We start from the raw sequence: 24,309 nt of genomic DNA, 5'->3' as shown, positions 1-24,309 counted from the left end.
GACTTTGTCCCCGTGGGTAGAAGATATAAGTTATGACTTATACCTGCCCTGTTTTTTCCACATTTTCCATTGTATCTTCGCTCCTATTAGTCGCAGCGTGATTCTATATAGTCTAAAACCTTCCTCAATGAATGGTCTATTCAACACAATTTAAACCAGTAGTTCTTGAGATTAGCGCGTTCAAACCAACAAACAAACAAACTCTTCAGCTTTATATCTTCTATCTAATATATAAAATTCCCGTGTCACGATGTTAGTTACCGTACTCCTCCGAGACGGTTCGACCAATTTCTATGAAATTTTGTATTCATATTAGGTAGGTCTGAGAATAGAACAATATCTATTTTTCATACCCCTAAGTGATAGGGGCTGCTCAACCTAAAAAAAATATTTTATTTTTTCGACTAAGTTTGTTTTTTTTTTATTTTTTTATAATGTGGCATTAAAAAATACATACAACTATAAATAATTTATTAGGAAAAAAAAACGTTTGCCGGGTCAGCTAGTATTAGTATAGATTTGTGTAAAGACATCCAATCTCTAGGTTGGATTCCAGGAAGTGCTGAGCGTATTCAGCAAGAGTCATACACGTACTCCGCGCAGCAGTATGATGGTGTAGCTTAGTCTTAGTCTTAGTAACTTATAATATTTTATTCAAAGGAAATAACAAAACCACAGTCAAATTTTAAACAAGACCTTGTAAATCTTTCAAAATTCAACTTCTTTCTTCTTCAACTAAAAATAACCCTATAATTTTATTATGTTCATTCGGTTTAAGGGATCCGCATTTCGTCCACTCTTCACGTACTATTATTGCAGGTGTAAACGAGAAATGCCGCTCTATGCTGTGTAGTGTACTATCAAGCGGTAGTCATGGTGCCAAGCCATAATAGTTGTAATTTAGACTTCTAGATATGGTTACAAACAACTATACTAACTAACTAACGAACAGGCTCTTAGCTACTTATTTGAATAGTGAGTGATCGATGAAACATATTTTTGTAACTGTATCTATAAATATATCAAGGGTTTCACAATAAGGTATTCAGATATTCTGTTAATACGTAATAATAACACTTATTATGCATAAAATGAGGTTTTATAAAAACTTGATTTTTTGGTTGGTAAAAATCGGGCTTGTTTTTACTATTTCATTTAATTGAATAAATTAGTCGATTTTGTTTTTTCAGTGGTGGTAGTAGTGGGCAGGAGCGATGTGGGCGGGGGCAGCTGTGGGGTGGGTGTTGTGCACCACCGCGTTGAAGCCGCTGTGGGCGTCGGCGGAGTACTCCACGGTCCTCACGGAGCCGTCGGCTTCGTGGAGGGAGTACGAGCCCCTCACGACATCACCGTCGCGGGTCTCGTGCTGGGACTTGTTGTCGCCGGTGTGGCCGTCAGCAACGGAGTAGTTGAACTCATACTGGGGATGGGTCTGTAAACAAAAAACGAAAAAAGAATAAATTTTGATTTTGAAGTAAGATATGAAGTCAATATTTATAATTCAAAACTTACGTTGATCTCTTCAGCGTGAGCTACAACAGGGGCGGCGTGGTAAGCTACGTGCGCGGGAGCGGCGTGGTAGGTAGCGACAGCGGGAGCAGCGTGGTAGGTGGTGACGGCGGGGGCAGCGTTGTAGGCTACTGGGGCGGCAACAGCGACGTGTTGGGCGGGCTGGTCATGACGCACGATGTTCTGGGAGGACAAAGCGGCGGCGGAGGAGTAGTGAGCAGGAGCGGCGTGGTAGGACACTGCGGCGGGGGCAGCGTGGTAGGCTACTGGGGCGGCGATGGCGACGTGTTGGGCGGGCTGGTCGTGACGGACGATGTTCTGGGAGGAGACAGCCGCGGCAGACGAGTAGTGCACGGGGGCGGCCAGGAGACCAGCCTGGCACACCGCCACTAATCCGCAAAGAGCTACAATCTGTAGGTTAAAAAAAAATATTAGTATATTGCGTTGGTTTTATGACGTGGGTGCTTAAATGTTTTACGATGTAAATTAACTTACTTTGGAGAACATATTGTTTCACTTGTGTATTCGAACAATGAATGATACATTTCACGCAATGAGTTAACTTTATATACAGGCCCGGTGTTGACCAGATTCGGGTTTTAGAAGTTGTATCACAAGCGTATTGTGACCTTACACTGTGTCACATATTTTTGCGAATCGGAACATTCACTGGCGGTAAAAGAGGTAATGTAACTATATAGCTGTAGGGCATGAACTTTTACATTCTTAATTTAAACCAGGACATAACTCAAACACCGTCTATTTTTAGCTTATGAAAGTAAACAAAGATTATAATAAATTGAGTTCTTTTTTAAACATAAGGTCGAATAACATGTAAAGTATGTGGGATTGTAGTATGCAAGAAATATATACTTATTAATATTATAAAGCTTTGTTTGTTTGTTTATTTGAACGCGCTAATCTCTTTTTGTGTTGAATAGACCATTTATCAAGGAAAGCTATAGGCTGTATAAAATCACGCTGCCACTAATAGGAGCGAAGATACAATGGAAAATGTGGAAAAAACGGGGAAAATTTTTCATCTCTGAGGTCCTCAAGATCTTCTAAACACGTGGACGAAGTCGCGGGCAACAGCTAGTATTTCATAAATTTATCTGAGCTTTTCCAAGCATAATTATAATATTTGTCCAAAAATTCACGATTCAGGGATTACATTTCAATTTTATAGCCGGCTTTTAAGAGCATTAAAAATGTGTGAGAGATTCGAAAAGTGAATGTGTGTGACATTGGCCCTTACGTCCGAAATACCTTCCGTTCAGGAGGCTTTTTACAATGCTACCATTCCAGTCTGCTGGTACTTTGTCCCACTTTTAGAAAGGGACAGGGTTCATAAACAGAAGGTCTGACCTGAAGGTTGTTGAAATAATAAAGTTGGTATAGGGTAATAAATTCACATAATCGTATATATATTTAGCGTTTATAAGGCTGTGTTTCTGTTAAGAAAGGCCTTTAAAAAATAGATAAGTATCGTTATTCTCCATATTAGTAAGTATTTTTTAAAACATAAAGTGAGACTAAGTTAGCTTATTGTTTACATTTCTCATAGTTCTCAAAACGAAGGGACACTCATCAGTTATGAAATTTTGAATCTAAAATTAGACTATAATTTTATTTTTATTTCGAGAAAAAAAAAATGTAATTATTATGTAAGAACGTATGATATTTTTAAAATAACTATCGTGAGACTGATTCATTATTAAACGATGTAACGGTTTACTCACGCGTATTTATCGGGGCTGCCCGACTAGTTACGGACCCAACCGGAGTCCCTAATCATGAGCTAACGCGGCGGGATCGCGAGTCGAACTGCACCCCCGATAAATACGTGTGAGTAAACCGTTACATCATTTAATAGAGCGTATGATATATTATTGAAAAATGCACTGATCCCGTTAAAGATAAATATATAAAAAGGGGAAAATACTACCCCGACAAAAACACCGCATACAAATTTGTTCACCTGGTTTAGAGCTACATTATCATAGACAGAAATACATGTCTGTAGCGGTCAAACTTAAAACGTTCATAGAAAAAGATCATGATTTTGTCTTTAGTGAAATTTGGCAGGAACAACAACTAACAACAACAAAATTTTCCGAATCGGTTCGCTAGCTCAAATGATACAGCTCCAGACACATAGACCTCAATAACTTACAGGACCTCTCTTTTTGCGCCGGTTTTCGTAATTTTGATGAATTTGGATTGAATTAATAAAGTTTTGAATTTTTATGGAGTTACATGCGCCTTTGATTCAAACAGGCTACTTTTCCGGCTGCTTCACTAGGACGCACAAATTAAGTACAAATTTAAGAGACGAAATTATCATTCACTCTAAGTAAAAAACATAAGAATCACTAAAATATATCATGAAGTGTTTTATTTTACTAAAAATTAATATTATTTTATTTTTAAGGATCTACATATGTATGTACACTTAAAACAGTACTAAAAGAACAAAAACAATAATTAAAATAATGCATCAAAATATTCATCGGCATCGCTGCCAGCTGGGAGTGTGCCCAAAAGGCTAGCAGGTGCAGATGCAGGCGAGGTAAAAGCCAGCCTTTGGGTCACGAAAAGTGTCAACAAGACGCTTTGCTATATCTTCAATTTAATAAGTATTTTGGCACTCGGCCCCCAAATCCCAAAAGATTTTGAGGTGTTTTATTGTTTCTAAATCGCTAAAAAATTAAAATAAAAAAATAGATCGAAGATGTTGGTTGAAAAAGAGGAACAGTAGGGACAAAAAATACGTCCTGAACTCCTTATTAAGGTTACACGTATTATTTTTCAAATGAATAAACTTGATATTTGACTTATCAGAATAATACAAATAGAGATCATTTAAATCAAAAACAAAATCTATAGGTACATCCAAATGTTACATATTTTTCCTCTTTTAAAATCAGTGAACCCAGTCTTTTAAACCTTCATTAGGCAGGATATACTTAAACTCGTTGGTAAATAAAAGTAGTGTATGTAAGAGAAGTATTTTTAATCCTATTTCATTTTAATTGAATTAATAAGTCATTTTTTCTTTGTTCAGTGGTGGTAGTAATGAGCGGGAGCGATATGGGCGGGGGCGGCTGTGGGGTGGGTGTTGTGCACCACCGCGTTAAAGCCGCTGTGGGCATCGGCGGAGTACTCCACGGTCCTCACGGAGCCGTCGGCTTCGTGGAGGGAGTACGAGCCCCTCACGACATCACCGTCGCGGGTCTCGTGCTGGGACTTGTTGTCGCCGGTGTGGCCGTCAGCGACGGAGTAGTTGAACTCGTATTGGGGGTGAGTCTGCACAAAAACAATGAAAGTTATTTATAATTCCGCTTTCACAAGTTTTTTAATCATTTAAAGTAAATTAAAAGGTATCTTACGTTGATCTCCTCAGCGTGAGCCACAGCCGGAGCGGCGTGGTAGGCGACACGGGCGGGAGCAGCGTGGTAGGTGGTGACAGCAGGAGCAGAGTGGTAAGTGGTGACGGCAGGGGCAGCGTGGTAGGTAGCAACTGCCGGGGCAGCGTGGTAGGTGGTGACAGCGGGGGCAGCGTGGTAGGCTACTGGGGCGGCAACAGCGATGTGTTGGGCGGGCTGGTCATGACGCACGATGTTCTGGGAGGAGACAGCGGCGGCGGAGGAGTAGTGAGCAGGAGCGGCGTGGTAGGACACAGCGGCCGGGGCGGCGTGGTAGGCTACTGGGGCGGCGATAGCAACGTGTTGGGCGGGCTGGTCGTGACGGATGATGTTCTGGGAGGAGACAGCCGCGGCAGACGAGTAGAGCGCGGGGGCGGCTAGAAAACCAGCCTGGCACACCGCCACCAAACTACAAAGAGCTACTACCTGTGAAGATGATAAAAGTCAGGTGAGTCGTTTTAAGTATCGTAGTTTTTTTTAATATGTCAATTGCTTATTCTCAAATGTTATTTAATGTTATATTTCTAATTAACTTACTTTGGAGAACATTGTTTCACTTGTAAGATCAAGATATGAATGATACATTAACGCCCATAGTGTTAGCTTATATACCGGTCCATACTTGAACGGGTTCAGCTGTAAGAAGTTGTAAAACGAGCTAACAATGACCTCACACTGCTCAAAGAGTTACGCGAATATCCATTTACAAAGTTATATTTTTTTGCAATCTTTATGTAGGGATCTTATTTCGATACGGATTTAAAAAATGGTAATGATTTTATTGTTTCTATACTTACTTCTTTAAGGTGTAATAATTATGTAACAGTCTTCATTTACATTCATGGAATTCTGAGCGAGTAAAGATAGAAGAGGAAGTATCTTTGTTTTGTTTCTTCTCGTTTTATTTACATATTAACTGCGTCAGTCAATAATAACAACTCCTAAGCTAAATTTTCTTTACATCCTATCTAATACATTACATTTTTTTCTTTCATCGTTCATTATATACATAGGGCCCATATTTCAAACAAAGGATTGAATATTTTGACCAAAAGTACTTCTTTGGTTTACGCCTACAAAAATAACTTGGTATCAATTCATTATAAATAGGTATACTTAATTGAATATTTCAAATGACGATGGGTTATATGAGTATATCTAATACTTGTATCGCGAGAGATTCAGAAAAATTCAAGTCAAATGCGCAAGACATCCATCATGACAATAGTTTGAGATTCACTCAAATGCTTGACTTACGCGGGTTTAAACCCGTAAAACGTCGCTCAACTATATCGTGGTGACGTATACTACTCAGGTTCCCATATTATTATGTGCGTAGTTTAGATCAAATGTTCTAATTTATGTAAGCTTTGACTGCACTAGCTGAATTAGTATTATTTTGTATTTTTAACTTTAACAATAATAAACACATTTAATTGCATGTTTTGGCCAAGAAAAAATAAATAAGCGGCAGCGGAGGGAAGTCGATTCAAGACCGCTCCGAAACTTATCGGAAAATGCCGATAAACAGTGGGTAAACTGTTTCAGCAATCATCCTCATGAAAGTGACAAAAAATAGTTGAAAGTTTTTTCTCGTGAGCTACCATTTTCCGTGTTGCATTTTTTCTAATGCATTAATATTTTCAATAATTATAATTACATATTATTTTTCGGAAACGACAATTTTTAAACATCTAGTTCATTGACTTTTACGTATTCTGATTACTTAATACTGAATGGAGGCTTCAAGATTTTGAAATTGAATTCAGTCCAAAATGCACTTGCAATATTCTTATACCTTAACCTTCAACAGAAACCAGTTCGAAGAATGTGTAATTTATCGAGATCATTAACGCCAAAAATATCTCGTACATGATAATAATACTTTTTTTAGGTTATTAGTAATAAAGTGAAATTACCTGCATTCTGAATATTTTTCTTGTAAAATAAGTAAAGGTGATATGAAGAGTAATTATTTAATAAAGAAATATGATAAAGTACCAAACACAAATTTATGTTTTTTTTTCTATTTGCTTTCGACTTTCATTTTGACAAGTGTGAATTAGAAAGGCTATGAAATATCTCTGTCTATTAAATAGTATAATACAAATATTCTTAGTAATAAAGTTTTCAGACACAGACACTGACTTCGGAATGAATACATTCAACTCATAAATCTGTCGTTGACCTAATATCCTGGAGGTAATAACGAAATATTATAATATTTTTAGCACCTAAAGTACCGTTTATCTGCCAATGCCACCATGACATAAACTCCATAATGGTTGATGATGGAGTTTGTTCTTACCAATGTTGGAAGCATCCGCTCATGAACTTTCAGCTTTTATAAAATAACGTAGGTCTGGCGTCCACTCTGGCGAATTTCAACGTCTTCATTCTCAAAATTGCAAATTTATTTTATTAAAAAACCTATAGGTTACACTACAACAAAGAATACATTACTGAAACCAATAACTGAAAAGAGAAAAAATGACAGAGCTTCTGAATAGTCCGACAGGCAGCACATTATGAACGTGAGGTCAGTGTAAGCTCGTTTTACTTCTTACAAACTTGTTTAAGTTTGAACCAGTATATAAACTAAGACTGTTATCCTAAATGTATCATTCATTACTTGATCTCACAAGTGAAACAATATGTTCTCCAAAGTAAGTCAAAGTATTAATTTGGAGTTTTAATTAAGATTGTTTTCTTTTATGATCCGGTTCTAAAAACATTTTTTTGACCCCACTATACTGATCATTTAAACAACTCTTACTTTTTTTTTGCAGATAGTTGCCCTGTGTGGTTTGGTGGCAGTGTGCCAGGCTGGTCTCCTGGCCGCCCCCGCACACTACTCGTCTGCCGCGGCTGTTTCCTCTCAGAACATCATCCGTCACGACCAGCCCGCCCAACACGTTGCTATCGCCGCCCCAGTAGCATACCACGCCGCCCCAGTAGCATACCACGCCGCCCCCGCCGCAGTATCCTACCACGCCGCTCCTGCTCACTACTCCTCCGCCGCCGCTGTGTCCTCCCAAAACATTGTGCGTCATGACCAACCCGCCCAACACGTTGCCATCGCCGCCCCAGTAGCCTACCACGCTGCCCCCGCTGTCACCACCTACCACGCTGCACCCGCTGTCACCACTTACCACTCTGCTCCTGCTGTCACCACCTACCACGCTGCTCCCGCCCGTGTCGCCTACCACGCCGCACCGGCTGTGGCTCACGCTGAGGAGATCAACGTAAGTTACCTTTTACTTTACCTAAAACTATTAAAAAAAATTGTGAAAGCGGAATCATATATAATTGTCATTGTTTTTGTGCAGACTCACCCCCAATACGAGTACAACTACTCCGTCGCTGACGGCCACACCGGCGACAATAAGTCCCAGCACGAGACCCGCGACGGTGATGTCGTGAGGGGCTCATACTCCCTCCACGAAGCCGACGGCTCCGTGAGGACCGTGGAGTACTCTGCCGACGCCCACAGCGGCTTCAACGCGGTTGTGCACAACACCCACCCCACAGCCGCCCCCGCTCACGTCGCTCCTGCTCACTACTACCACCATTGAAATACTAAAACGAATTATTTATTAAAATAAACTGAATTTATTAGTAAACCCAGTCGGTTATTTTTATTATTCATTTTGATAATAATTATTGCTATTTAAGAAAATTTAAGTGTTTTAAGCTTTCACTTATGCTTATTAACACAATATCTGAATAACTTTTTGTGAAACCCTTGATCTATTTTTTGAGATGCAGTTTCAAAAATATAATATATATTTCATTGATCACTCACTATTCACTACATACCTAAAATAACTGACAATGGCCAAGGAACGCTCAATAGCTATACTTTGATGATCGTGCTCATCACACAAACGTTTGTCTTGAAGTTATGTCCGAACTATGAAATGTCAGCATTTCCAACATAATTTGTTGCATAAATTACTGGACTGATTTTTTTACATATTTTATGTCAGTTTAGTAATTTATGCGCCAATAGACGTTTTTTTCATAAAGAGCTTTTTCACTTGAGAGTAGTTTATCGAGAAAACCATAAATTAATGCGTTATCAATTACATTTAAATAGGGCTAAATAAGTGCTAGATGAAATAAATTTTTCTTACTTACATTGACTGTGTTTTATGAGAAATCTGATTGTTCTTAGTTTCAAGACTGACATGATAAGGTAGCGGCTATTTTTGCTAAAAAATTACTACACAATAGTATCAATTAATTATTCATAGTGAAAAATAAGTTACTTTTTGGTTCTACTTTAGCAAATTTAAATTAATGATACTGCATAATGTCATGTGATGCAGAACTTTGCAAAAAGATGAGCAAAGGTGAATTTCATAAAAAAAAATATACGGATACATAAACAAGAATAAATTATCCGACCAAAAACATTTTCAAATGTTGCCAAGACGAGCCCATATGACTCGCACTGTCAGAAAGTTATCAAATCTCATATAGAGATAAGCTTCTAACATACACGCTCTAACTCTACAAGGCATGTCACAAACTTTACACCTTAGTAGGCTAGGTACACTAGGTAGGTAACTACAAAGTTGAACACGCTCACCGCACATTTTAAATCCGCCTGGCCTTCTGTCCGTCTGTCTTTTGGCTTTGGGCATGAACGTTGATAGTTATTTAGAGAGTGAACAGTTTCATAGATCACCAAGAAAAATCGTGGATAATCATCATTTGGTACGGTCGTGAATTTGATGGGTAACCTTTTTTTTACATTTTGTACCAACTGTCGCGAAACAGACTCGCACTTAGCCGTTTCTTTTCGCTTACCCTAACTAAAATCTCTGTGCACGCCACTGACCTTAGTCAATAGGTGTATGTGGCTTGGCCGTTCGTTACTACAAGAACTATTGTATAACACAAAAGTAATGAACAGTGAATTAATTTTTCACCTTACGCTTATAGATGTGTATGTAGCGAAATGGCCAAGCCACATAAGTTATGTGACTTGGCCATGAATATGTTATATTTTTTATTTGCTATGAAGTCTTTAAAATTATTTCAAATATAGGTACCTACTGTGTTAAATCTTTGTGTGAAAGTCTTTCATGCACTCCTTCAAAACTTTGCTATTACATCCTTCTTGGTAACCTATAATATCTTTTAAAAGGAAGGTGGAAAACAGTAAAATCAGGCTTGTTTTACTAGAACCTTATTTTATTATACTAAATAAATAAATCGTGTTTTTAAATTCAGTGGTGGTAGTAGTGAGCGGGGGCGACGTGCGCGGGGGCGGCTGTGGGGTGGGTGTTGTGCACCACCGCGTTGAAGCCGCTGTGGGCGTCGGCGGAGTACTCCACGGTCCTCACGGAACCGTCGGCTTCGTGGAGGGAGTACGAGCCCCTCACGACATCACCGTCGCGGGTCTCGTGCTGGGACTTGTTGTCGCCGGTGTGGCCGTCAGCGACGGAGTAGTTGTACTCGTATTGGGGGTGAGTCTGCACAAAAACAATTATAATTATTTCTGCTTAAGCTTTAGATATTAAAAAGATTCATAATTAGGCACTAACTTCCAAGTAACTTACGTTGATCTCTTCAGCGTGAGCGACAACGGGGGCAGAGTGGTAGGTGGCGACCGCGGGGGCAGCGTGGTAGGTGGTGACAGCGGGAGCAGCATGGTGGTAGGTGGTGACGGCGGGGGCAGCGTGGTAGGCTACTGGGGCAGCAACAGCGACGTGTTGAGCGGGCTGGTCGTGACGCACAATGTTTTGGGAGGACACTGCAGCGGCGGAGGAGTAGTGAGCAGGAGCGGCGTGGTAGGACACTGCGGCGGGGGCAGCGTGGTAGGCTACTGGGGCGGCGATAGCAACATGCTGAGCTTGCTGGTCGTGACGGATGATGTTCTGAGAGGAGACAGCCGCGGCAGACGAGAAGTGCGCGGGGGCGGCCAGGAGACCAGCCTGGCACACCGCCACCAAACTGCACAGAGCTACTATCTGTAAATGAGGAAAAAATTAGTAATTAATTAATTGAGGAATTCTTTTAGCACTGACATTTTTCACTAGCCCACTGTGTCCCACCGCTGGACAAAGGCTTCCCCAAATCCATTCCACGATTGATATAGGATTTTTTCATTATAATCAAAAAAATATATATTTATAGCTCATATAATGAACTTTGAAACTGAACTTACTTTGGAGAACATATTGTTTCACTTGTAAGATCAAGAAATGAATGATACACTTACGGCTACAGTGTTAGCTTATATACTGGTCCACACTTGAACAGGTCCGTTCGTGAGAAGTTGTAAAACGAGCTTACACGTGACCTTACACTGGTTACAAGTATTTTTATGAATGTCCATTCAGACATTTATGGACGTTAGCAATGTTTTCAGCATGAACTCAAAATTTTGCGACTTAATAATGTTGCGATCTTGAAGCGCTTTTTAATTATTATTTTCATTTATGGAATACCACCGCAAAAATTACATCGCAATCATAATTTTATCATTGGATTTTGGACTTCATTTAAAGGAACCATGTTGTAGCGAGCATAGAGTTTTTTCTCATTTTCTTTGTAAATTCATGTCATCTATTAATGTACGGTAAAGAGCTTATGACTTTATGATAATTTTAGGACCAACTATGGAGATTTAGGTATTATCTACCAGTAAAAAGACACGGTGTTTAAGGTTATAATATAATCTCTTAAAATAGCTAGAGCATGAGTAAGCTTCTTTTGTATAATGGAATCATTGTCATTATCATTGAGATACCTATATATCTTCGGCTGCTCGCATCCAGCTCCTGAAAGCGATCTTGCGCAGATCATCACTCCACTGTTCTGAGAAATAAAAAATACATACCTACATATACGGCACAAATTTATGAATTTTGATTTCTCGACGCCCATTGTGACCCCTGAATCCTGATGCTTCTCTCAACTTTTACAACAACTTTATCAACAAAATGACACCAAACACTTTCACGTCAGCCTTTGTGGCGAGTATTCAGTTCCTTTCAACGCCGCTTCCTGGGCAACTGGGTTTCAAAACTAGTGGTGACCTTCGTCCATAGTCGCTATCCTTCCGATCCAACTTTAGACTGGAAAGCTTTTTGGCAACGTCGGTTACGTATGTACGTATTGTATGTGCTTACGTATGCTGTACGTTTGTGACTACTATTCTGCAGGTATGAAACATTTTTCCAGCTATTAGCTATGAATTAAGGATTTGTTAAAGGACACAATTTAAAAATATTTCAAAGTCCAATGAATTTCTGCAACTATGTATTATTAACCACGGATAATTGTAAGCTTTTCTGGAATTTCCAGGATTTAAATAAATTATGTCAGTAATGTACCAATTTGTGTAAATTAATCTATCCTCCGTGACTGCCAATATTCGTAATTTACAAAAACGCAAGAATCGAAAAGAGATGATGATTATCCTTATAATCCAATAGACAATTTTTACGTAAATTTAACCGTTGATCGGCGCATGAAAAAGATTGATTATTTATTCTTGTTCTTGTAACTTTTTTCATTGTTGCTCTGCTCCTACTATCCTCGTATGGTATCCTATAGCCTTCCTCGATTAATCAACTATCTAACACTGAAATATTTTTTAAATCAAACCAGCAGTAAACAAAGAAACTCTTCAGTTTTAAAATATTACAATAGACTGATAGTTATTGTGTCAGGCAGCAAAGGAAATAAAGTAGAAGCCAGTGAGGATGGAATATAAAGATTGTATTGACATGCACGGTGCATGTCAATGCGGCAGCGGTTTCAGTTCGTTTTTTCTAAAGATTGTAACTTACATTACAATCATATCAACATACGAAAATAAGGATGATCGTGAACATGAAAATGGTACTGACTGAAAAAAAAACGGGAGTTTGGGGGGTACAGCCGGTACAAACATATTCAATAACAGTATACATATAAGTTCAACACTGCAGAAATTTGCAATGCTTTCTGTCCAATTCTTAAAACATTACCGTAATTCAATCGGTTCTTTGCATGTTAATTCTAATCATCATCATCATCCACAGCCTCTGCCTTTCCACTGCTGGGCCTTCTAGTAATATTAAAGGCTTCCCTTTCTCCTGCCGATTTCTGCTTTCTGCTAGCCTTATGCAGACTCGACCCAAGCTCTTAACTATATCAAATAAATTCCGACACGAAATTAAATCTCTTCTTTTGTATATAAGAAGAACCATCTTTTTACAAGTCGCTTAATATATTGAAATCATCATAACTGTTTTTTTTTGTAGTAATAATTGGAAGTTCAAGTAGGGTATGAGAAAAAAGAATGTCGTTAGGTATCACAATTTAATTACGTTTAATAAATAAGTCGTTGGCATTTTTTTGGTTTTAGTGGTGGTAGTAGTGAGCGGGGGCGACGTGCGCGGGGGCGGCTGTGGGGTGGGTGTTGTGCACCACCGCGTTGAAGCCGCTGTGGGCGTCGGCGGAGTACTCCACGGTCCTCACGGAGCCGTCGGCTTCGTGGAGGGAGTACGAGCCCCTCACAACATCACCGTCGCGGGTCTCGTGCTGGGACTTGTTGTCGCCAGTGTGGCCGTCAGCAACAGAGTAGTTGTACTCGTACTGCGGGTGAGTCTGCACAAAAACAAGGCAAGATTATTTACATATAAGTGAGCTTTAGGTAGAAAAGTATTCATATTTCAAAAGTAACTTGTAGCTTACTTACGTTGATCTCTTCAGCGTGAGCGACAGCAGGTGCAGCGTGGTAGGTGGCGACAGCGGGAGCAGCGTGGTAGGTGGTGACAGCGGGAGCAGCGTGGTAGGTGCTGACAGCGGGGGCAGCGTGGTAGGCTACAGGGGCAGCGACTGCGACGTGTTGGGCGGGTTGGTCATGACGCACAATGTTTTGGGAGGAGACAGCGGCGGCGGAGGAGTAATGAGCAGGAGCGGCATGGTAGGAGACAGCTGCGGGGGCAGCGTGGTAGGCTACGTGTTGGGCTGGCTGGTCGTGACGGATGATGTTCTGGGAGGAGACTGCCGCAGCAGACGAGTAGTGCGCCGGGGCGGGCAGGAGACCAGCTTGGCACACCGCCACCAAACCACACAAAGCTACTATCTGAAAACAATAACGAAAGAAAATTGAGCTCATAACATAGAATCATTGATAACTAATAAAATACTGGACTGAACTCCGGGTTAAAATAATTTTATGGTTTTCAATAAAACTCACTTTGGAGAACATATTGTTTCACTGGTCTGATCAAGTAATGAGTGATACATTCGCAGTAGAATTTGTGGTTTATATACCGGTCTATACTCGAACGAGTTCAGAACTTGTAATATGAGCTAACAGTGACCTCTCACACAAAGTTTTGCGAGCCGCCCATTCACAAGTTCGCAAAAAAAAAGGGTTAAGTGTGAGTCGGACTTGCGGTTTATGCGGTTTGGTACTAAAAAATAATGGTCAAATTCATGATCATACCAATTTATGTTAACAATTTTTTTTTAAATAATATATTTTTAGTTTGATATTTTGTGAAAATGTCAAATTACGTCTATGTCACGATTCATGAGATAGTCGGACAAACAGCGGAGCTTTTGTAATATGGTTTCGTTTTCCACCTTTACGTACGGAACCCCAATTATGTTGTACTTACTTTCATTATTTTATTTTATGTTAATATTTTTTCTTTTGTTTATAATTATAAATGAAGCATATTACTTAAAATGATCACTTGAATAAATATAGGTTTGTTTGAAATTTGTTTTGCTCGTAATATCTATGCAGTATAGGAGAACAAATCACTACTGGACAAAGTTGGTATAGGTAGCTGTGTCTAGAAAAAAAATATTTTAAATGGAAAAGATAAAGTAGATTTAACATACCATTAATTTAAAAAAAAAAACTCTTCGATTTGAATTAGCCCAAACTCGATCAGGAACAAAACAGATTCGTTTAGAAACAACCCCCAATACTAGGGCTTTTAATTCTAGTGGCACGCTTTCAACAAACTTAAAATCACAAGTTAAAAATACGCCAATACTTAAAAGCCTTTATGGATCAAACGAAGGCTTTGCGTACACATCCAGTTGAAGGATCGGCCAGAAACTGCACAGTTAAATTTTTGGATAAATTGATGATTTTTCTAATAAAATATTTCTGATCACACCGCGCTAAGGAATTTTGTCGGATATCGGAGTTAGAGTTTCAATTTTCGTATATGCTAATATATCCTGTTAATAATATACCCAATAAAAAAATCAATAATTTATTCTATTTTCAGATTTTTTCTGTCATAGTTTTGATAGTGCAGTTTTATAATGAAGTACAAGTCTCGTTAATACCAAAAATACTAAATAGACTAGGGAATAAAGTATTCATTTGAGTCATTGGCGTTGATGGTTTAGATTATTTCAGTAGACTGTAATGGAGATAAACAGCAGTGTCTTGTCAAAAGATTAACGAATAGCGAAGGAAGTGTAAAAGAGGCTAAAAATGCACCAAATATAGAGATACACTTTCCAAAAACAACCACCTCTGACAAACGTTAAGAAGCAGAATAGTCGTGGCTGTGACATAAGTAAGTAAGTATTTGAAGTCATATGAGTGTTTCGCCAATCATGGAATGATATTACCTAAAACTGGTCAAGTGCGAGTCAAACTCGCGACACTTAGCATACAAATAGCCTAAAGAAGAAATCTGTTGGGTGATAACTTAATTTAGCACCACAAATTATTTTGTCAAGTTGCTTAGCAACGATCGTCATTATAGGTAGGTTTTTATAGCGGTAACAAAAATATATAGTCAATGAAAATTTTAAGTGTCTCGCTATCACGGTTCATGTGATAGCGAGCGAAAGATTTAATAACTGGTTTCTGTTTTGAAAAATCACATATCCATCAAGTATATATCCTTAAAACATCACATGCTTTTGTGATCTTTTGTGATTCGTCTGCACTACAGAACTAGAATATGAATCCACAAAAAGTATCTGAAATATACCCAACATTAACATTATCGAAAACAGACACATTATGTCGGAAAACCAAGTAACTTTTGAATACTACAAATTCCGATTGTCAGCGCGATTTATTAGTTCAAGGGTAGGTTATTGTTACAGTAAACATGAATAAAAACCTTGAGATACTTATCTCTTCAATTAAGTTAATGATTGGGCCTAGTGATTTTTACAAAACAATCACGATTATGCAAACCAAAAAAATAACAAAAAAAATAAAAAATAAAATAAAGTTGACCGACAACCCGTATTTTATGCGGAAGGTAGTAAATTAAAACTAAAGATCTGTCTTCAGGTTTAAAAGAAACAACAATTTATCGAACTTATTCGTATTTTGCTTTTAATAAATAATATTAACCGACTCTATTTTGGTGTTGAGGTTTATCATGACTAGTAAAAAAGCTTAGTGGTGGTAGTAGTGAGCGGGGACAGCCTTGAGGATGACGGGGGCGGCCTTGACGACGACGGGCGCGGCTGTGGGGGCGGTGTTGTGGACGACGGCGTTGAAACCACTGTGGTCGTCAGCGGAGTACTCCACAGTCCTGATGGAGCCGTCGGCTTCGTGGAAGGAGTAAGAGCCCTTCACGACATCACCGTCGCGAGACTCCTGCTGGGACTTGTTGTCACCGGTGTGGCCATCAGCAACGGAGTAGTTGTACTCATATTTGGGGTGAGCCTGTGTATAAAAATACAGAATTAGATATCAGCAATTATTAAATAGTGTTATTACAAATCCGTAGGTGTAAATTTGATACAACTTACGTCGAAGTCTTCAGCATGAGCGACAACGGGAGCAGCATGATAAGCGACATGGGCGGGGGCGGCGTGGTAGACAGCTGGGGCAGGGGCGGCGTGGTAGGTGGCGACGGCGGGGGCTGCGTGGTAGGTGGTGACGGCGGGGGCAGCGTGGTAAGTGGTGACAGCGGGGGCAGCGTGGTATGCTACTGGAGCTGCGACGGCAACATGTTGGGTGGGCTGGTCGTGACGGACGATGTTCTGGGAGGAGACAGCGGCGGCAGACGAGTAGTGGACGGGAGCGGGCAGGAGGCCAGCCTGGCACACCGCCACCAAACCGCACAGAGCAACAATCTGTGAATGAAGGATAATAATCTTTAAGTGATATTCGCTAACTTTTAAGGTTACAAAGAACAAATATTTGAAAAAAGTTCTAGTGCACTTACTTTGGAGAACATTTTGATAAAGCTGTTTGAATAGTCAAACTGCAAATGATAATTTAGCTTTCGCGAGCTTACTTTTTATACTAGTTGACAGTTGTGTTGTGTAGGCAGTGGAAGCTGTTGAACGAGATTTAAATAACCTTGTACCAGGTCACACTCACATAGTTTTGCAGTTACCATTCACCCAAAATATTTCTAAGCATGGTGAATGCTAGAACTTACATTGTTCTAGGTACAAATCTATACTTCTATACTAATCTATACTAATATATAAAGCTGAAGAGTTTGTTTCAAACTACTGGTTCAAATTGCAAAAAATAATTTTGTGTTGAATAGACCATTCATCGCGGCAGGTTTTAGGCTATATACCATCACGCTGCGACTAATGGGAGTGAAGATGAAATGGAAATGTGGAAAGAAAAAGGAAGGTATAAATCATAACTTATATCTTGTAACCACGCGGACGAAGTCGCGGGCAACAGCTAGTAGTCATATATATGACAGTTGACATCATATTATTATAATGTTTTCGGATAACATCGTTTTAGTGATGCATTTGCTTCGACGTTCAGGCCGGCTTATATCTGACAACTTAAATCAGGTCCCACTTTATACTTTAATATTCAAATTGATTTGATGGAAAATTTGTTTCATAAAACGTCTTAAAATAAATTTTAATCATCTAACATCAAAGCATTCTAACATTTTGCCAACATGATAAAATAATCACCTGAGGCGACGTTATTGACTAATTTAAATAGTTCTAGTTTTTTGCTCCATTACGTCAAAATTTTGAATGGGACATATTTAGGTCGACACACTTCTTCACCGTTATTTTTATGACCCTAATTTATTGTAATTGGCAGTTCTCAACTTCAATGAATATCCTTTTTAGTTGGCGCCAAGAATTTGAAATTATTATAAATTATTTATTATTATTAATTTTAAAAATATTTTTCTTTAAAAATTTGTCAATTAATTTTAACTAATTGTGCCGGTTACAAGTTTACAGTAAAGTTTCTGAGATTTCGCAAGTTATTCTTACAGTATATGACGATGACGGATCAAATAAATATAACAAAACAACATCATATATCAAATATATATGATGTTGTTTACTTAACTGGCGTTTCCGAACATTTTCAAATTATGCGTAATTAAAGCGTTTTTGTTAAAAAAGTTTCTAAGACCATCTGACTCTTTGAGATCAGCCAGCACGTATCAAAATGTTCAATAATTACTGACTTACGCATAAGCTTGCAGATTTTCATCTCGACGATTGAAAAATGATATTATACTGAACTGATTATAATGAAATTTTGTTTGTCTATGTTTGATTGAGATTGAGTTCTAAAGAAGTAATGGATTAAAGTTTATGTAGAGCTAAACGGACTACGGCTTTGATTTTGTTCTTAATTATTGTTTATTTAAAGTTTTGCAATATGTGTAAAGCGGTTTTTCGGTATTATCATTTCTAGGGGAGGGGTGGAGGGGGGTGATGGTCAAAGCTACATTTTATCCTAGCTTACTGGGACCCACCGCCAGCTGTTAACTGAAATAAAAGCAAACGAACTCGCGGGAAACAGCTAGTTAAGAAATTATTTTAATCTTGATTGCAAGACGTGCATGTGAGTGTGAAAATGTGGTCACAAAACAAATGCACAGAAAAAAACTCCTTGACAACAATGTATGGTTTTATTAAAAATCATTATGATCATCATCCACAGCCTTTATCCTCCACTGCTAGGCATAGACCTCCCCTTTCTCTTGACAATTTCTACGGTCTTGGCTAGCTTTATCCAGACTCGACCCTTGCCCGTTATTAAAAATATACCTCAATAATGCATGTCATCTTTTTTCATTTATTTCTTCAAGTTTTAATGTTAATGCTATGTGGTTTTAGTTTAGGTACCCTGGGTAACGGGTGTACAATTCTTAAGCAGTTATTAAATAATTTAATTTCCCCATTCTTGAGAAATATTGCTTTTGTTTATGGAATTTTTACAAACTTCAAATCGATGATTCAAGTTCCTACACGAAAAACTCTCTCTAAATTTGAAAGAAACATCATATTATCTCAATTACTTAATTATATTTTTTGGATCACTCTTGTTTTTGAGTTTTAGTCCAATTTAATTGATATCTTGTAATTAAAATGATACGAATATGACGAGGATTCAAGATTATATTTATTTCATTATCACGATGTTGTTTTCTGAAGGCATGTTAAACTGTGGGTCCCGGCTGTTATTCATACATCTTTGACGTTCGTTACAGATAGTCAGAACCTTGAAAAGTCTGACAGCTGGTCTAACCAAGGGGTATCGTGTTGCCCAGGTAACTGGGTTAAGGAGGTCAGATAGGCAGTCGCTCCTTCTAAACCACTGGTACTTAGCTGAATCCGGTAAGACTGGAAGCTGACACCAACAAAGTTGGGAAAAGGCTAGGCCGATCGTGGTCGCGATGTTGTTTACTCGAGTATAAGTGTCTGGTCTCTACCAATTAAACCTCTCTACCAAAAAAAACATGAGTAAGTATAAAATATGACAGAGAAAAGTTTAATTTTATTAATTTGTTTTATTTCTTTATTTATAAATAATTTAAGTAAATCAATAAACGAATATTATAATTGAGAATAAACTAAGTGATATTTTTTTAATGTCCAGCAATCTCCAGTAAACTGTAAACACATTAGCATAAAACAGTATCAAGAAAGTCAATAACAGATGCTTATGCATAATATAAAAAAAAACTACGTAGTTTAGAATCGATCTTATTCAGTTTATTAAGAATAAATAAATATTTATGATAACATTAGCAGTCTAGTGGTGGTAGTATTGCAGAGCAGGTGCGGCCTTGACGATCACGGGCGCAGCCTTAACGTGGACGGGAGCGGGAGTGGGGGCGGAGTTGTGCACCACCGCGTTGAAACCATGGTGGTCATCAGCGGTGTACTCCACAGTCCTGATGGAACCGTCAGCTTCTTGGAAGGAGTAAGAGCCCTTCACGACATCACCGTCGCGGGACTCCTGCTGGGACTTGTTGTCACCGGTGTGGCCGTCAGCAACCGAGTATGAGTACTCATACTTGGGGTGAGCGACCTCTTCGTGTGCGACAATTTTAGCGACAGGGGCAGCGTGGTAGGCCACTGGGGCAGGGGCGGAATGGTAGGCCACTGGGGCAGGGGCGGCGTGGTAGACAGCTGGGGCAGGGGCAGCGTGGTAGACAGCTGGGGCAGGGGCAGCGTGGTAGGTGGCAACCGCGGGGGCAGCATGGTAAGCTACGGGGGCAGCGATGGCAACATGTTGGGCGGGCTGGTCGTGACGGATAATGTTCTGGGAGGAGACAGCGGCAGCAGACGAGTAGTGAGCAGGGGCGGCGTGGTAGGCTACGGGAGCGGCGTGGTAGGCGACGGGAGCAGCCACGGCGATCTTAGCGAGGGGAGCGGCGTGAGCCTGGTCGTGACGCACGATGTTTTGGGATGAGACGGCTTCAGCGGGAGAGTAGTGAGCGGGCGCGGCCAGGAGACCAGCCTGGGCAGCAGCCACGAAGGCGCACAAAGCTACCAACTGAAAAGATAAAATAAAAATTATTGAAATAGTTCTCAAAACTGCAGAAATAATACAATACAATGTTTAGCAACTTACTTTGGAGAACATGTTGATTTGTATGTGATCCAAAATAATATGATAACCACAATGGTGACTCTGATCTATTTATACGTATACTATTGCAAGTTTACTAATTTGAGTGCAAGTAGTGGAAGTTGTCAAACAAGCTGCTTGACCTTGCTACGGGTTATATGGTTTTACTAATCAATCCGTTCACTGATGGTACATCGCAGATTGCAGAGAAATTTCACAAGTATGTCTTCGACTGGTTTGTCATATGTGAATTAATTGTGTGAACTAATTTAAATATAACTGACACACAAATTGAATGTTTAATAATTACCAAACTTACAACAAAATGAATAATAAACCGTAATTATTAAACGGAAGCCTCATTTTTAAAACCTTTAAAAATGAGGCTTCTGTTTTATAATAAATCATATAGGATAAAGTTGAAGCACATTGTGTTTCAGTAAAAAAACTGCCTATTTGAAATATTTTGTTATTTTATTTAATAGAGAATCAAAAATGAAAAATCTTTTTCGTGTTGTTTAACATATAACTATTAAAATTGTCATCTTATGAACTTACACAATTACAGATGAGGCCGTATTTTTTATGAACCGTCTCTTAAAAAAACTTGAATTCACAAAATAAATTAAAAACAACTGTTTAATATACAAACACTACATATTTCATTTTCGTTTGCGCACAGGAAGATGATATTAACGTTATGTTTAATAGCCATTAAAATATAGGTCATAGAAAGGAAAATGATTACCGGTAGCAGTCCGCCAGCTGCTATTTTTAGCTCCAGCGAGACCACGTGACATTGAGCTTAAGCCAGGCAGTTGCCATGCAAGACAGGTAACTTGATAACTATTTCACGCTAATATCATGTGTCTGGAAGTTATTGTATTACAAAAAGCTTTATCCGACTTGGGATATATGAATTTCAACTGTTCTGTCATGCGTTAAGAGATATGAATCTCTTATTACCTTGACTCGGTTCAAATATGTTTTGTAGGTCATTTGCACATTTGTGCTACTACGCCTATTCGGTAGGCGTTGTTGTATTAATACCTTTCTCTAGGTGTGTTTTTAATGTAACTGATGAATAGGTTGACTTAAATCTTATAATAAAAATCTATTAAGTTTTGTGCTTCTTTTATTTGTTTTTGTTCATAAATGGTTAATGAATAAATAAGTCCGTCGGTCTGATTTCCAAAAAAGATGGATACGTATTTTTTAATTAATCATATCATTGAAAATTAAGGAAGATTTAAAACTCTTATGAAATGGTAGTTTGGCTTAATCACCACTTTCTAGTAAAAAGCGTATTTACTGGTAAATGACGTCATACGAGATTTTAAATCACTGTAACCTCTTTTGGAGATCTGTCTGACGGCATAAACGGTTTTACTTTTGACAAATACCCTAATGATCTAGAAATTAAAACTTTTTTTAATTGTTAAGTTTTTAGTGTCTGTGAAGTTTATGAATGTAGTAGTAGTGCCTATCTATCAACAGGTGCATACTAATAACTTAAATTTAATGAAATTCTGTTAATTTTTATTAAGTAAATTGATTGTCACTCTTTTGAAATTTAACGAATAAAATAAGTGTTATGTTTCAACACCAATGTGAACTGCGAATAAATGGATCGAAAATAATTTGCAAAATTTTACGAGCGCAGTAACAGTGTTAACCTTAATTATTTATTTCTTTGCCATACATTAATTAACAACAAATGAAGTGCCAAAACTTATATCGATTACTGAACGATGATATCAATAATTTGGACCTTGCTTAATGTTTTCGTCATACCGCTGTGACCTCTCACTGGGGCCAGACACCTTTAGCGAAGCAACGTCACATAAATGTCGTTACTGAGATTCGAGATTCAAGTCGATGGCAATGAATTTAAAATATTTACGTTGCAGCTTTAATTGGAGCAAAGATTGTGAAGTTGCTGGGCAAGTAAAGAGACGAAAATAGACTCAGTACATATCTTTTGGACTCTTACTTCAATTTTTGGGCCTACATGACATTGAAAATCGCAAGTAGGTTGCGAATGTAATGTGAAAAGTCAACCACAGCTGTTAGTTAACATGTTGACTTTTAACCGATCCTTCAGGGTTTGATTCTGATGTACAAATCATTTGAGAAAAAAAACTCTCATCTTTTCCAGAAAGTCTAAAAAGCGAATAAAAACCAATAATATTACTTTACTTCATTTATTGCTAGATATAAATATTGTAGTGGTAATGACAATAGTGAGGATTTTTTTTAGTGGTGGTAGTAGTGAGCTGGGGCAGCCTTGAGGATGACGGGGGCGGCCTTGACGACGACGGGCGCGGCTGTGGGGGCGGTTTTGAGGACGACGGCGTTGAAACCACTGTGGTCGTCAGCGGAGTACTCCACAGTCCTGATGGAGCCGTCGGCTTCGTGGAAGGAGTAAGAGCCCTTCACGACATCACCGTCGCGGGACTCCTGCTGGGACTTGTTGTCACCGGTGTGGCCGTCAGCAACCGAGTAGTTGTACTCGTATTTGGGGTGAGCCTGTGTATAACAATACAGAATTAGATATCAGCAATTATTAAATAGTGGGATTACAAAATCCGCAGGTGTAAATTTGATACAACTTACGTCGAAGTCTTCAGCATGAGGGACAACGGGAGCAGCATGGTAAGCGACGTGGGCGGGGGCGGCGTGGTAGGTAGTGACGGCGGGGGCAGCGTGGTAGGTGGCGACGGCGGGGGCAGCGTGGTAGGTGGTTACGGACGGGGCCGCGTGGTAGGCTACTGGGGTGGCGATGGCGATTTGTTGGGCGGGCTGGTCATGACGGGCGATGTTCTGTGAGGAGACAGCCGCGGCAGACGAGTAGTGGACGGCAGCAGGCAGTAGACCAGCCTGGCACACGGCCACCAAACCACACAAAGCTACGATCTAATAAGAAAGGTAATAATTTATTTATAATATTAAGTGATCAACGTCACAGATACTTTTTAATGAAATTGAAATGAAAAAAGCGTACACTTACTTTCGAGAACATTTTGTTGTTGATTACTCTCTGTGTACTAACAGTGAATGGTAATCAGGACAATTGTTTTAGATTTTTATACTCACTTGTCTTCGAATTAGCATACGACTAGACCAGCTGACGGCCTTGCCTCAGGTCATAATATTTAGACTCCCTTAGCATAACACACATTCACTCTCTTACTTTTATTTAACGATGTGGAAACAATCTAGGTTAATATTATAATAATATCTGCCATTATACTTGGGTGCACTATGTTTTTAGAATTCCTGTGTGATGACCTATTTCTATACTAGCTTCAATTTTACTTTAACAGTTTCCTATCTGGAACTTAAATTTTATTCAATAAGATTGTAATTGTTACCACCCCTCATGGAGATGAATGCCAGTCCCAGTTAAGGGTTTAGTAAAGGGAAGTTGTACTGCTCTTGCAATTGCAATTGCTGTGGAAATATATCTCCGTGCTATCGACGCTGATAGACTAATGCGATAATGGAACTAAAAAAAAACTACTACAGATAAGAATTAAAAAATAATCAAAATCA

At 39.0% G+C, this 24,309-nt stretch overlaps 1 protein-coding gene across 1 annotated transcript; it reads right to left on the bottom strand.

The window, feature by feature from the left end:
* Window positions 1-1,137: 1,137 nt before the first annotated feature.
* Window positions 1,138-24,309, bottom strand: LOC113502671. Its single transcript, XM_026884324.1, is given in 14 exon segments — window positions 1,138-1,432; window positions 1,513-1,950; window positions 4,576-4,818; window positions 4,902-5,377; window positions 7,714-8,168; window positions 10,209-10,420; window positions 10,508-10,918; window positions 13,305-13,547; window positions 13,639-14,067; window positions 16,339-16,608; window positions 16,695-17,135; window positions 19,966-20,679; window positions 23,014-23,670; window positions 23,765-24,309. Coding segments are annotated over 14 exon segments (5,247 nt in total). The 5' UTR covers window positions 23,777-24,309; the 3' UTR covers window positions 1,138-1,186.

Source organism: Trichoplusia ni, chromosome 17 (assembly GCF_003590095.1).
Source record: "Trichoplusia ni isolate ovarian cell line Hi5 chromosome 17, tn1, whole genome shotgun sequence".
Lineage (NCBI taxonomy): Eukaryota > Metazoa > Arthropoda > Insecta > Lepidoptera > Noctuidae > Trichoplusia > Trichoplusia ni.
This window is presented reverse-complemented; position numbering and strand designations above follow the sequence as displayed.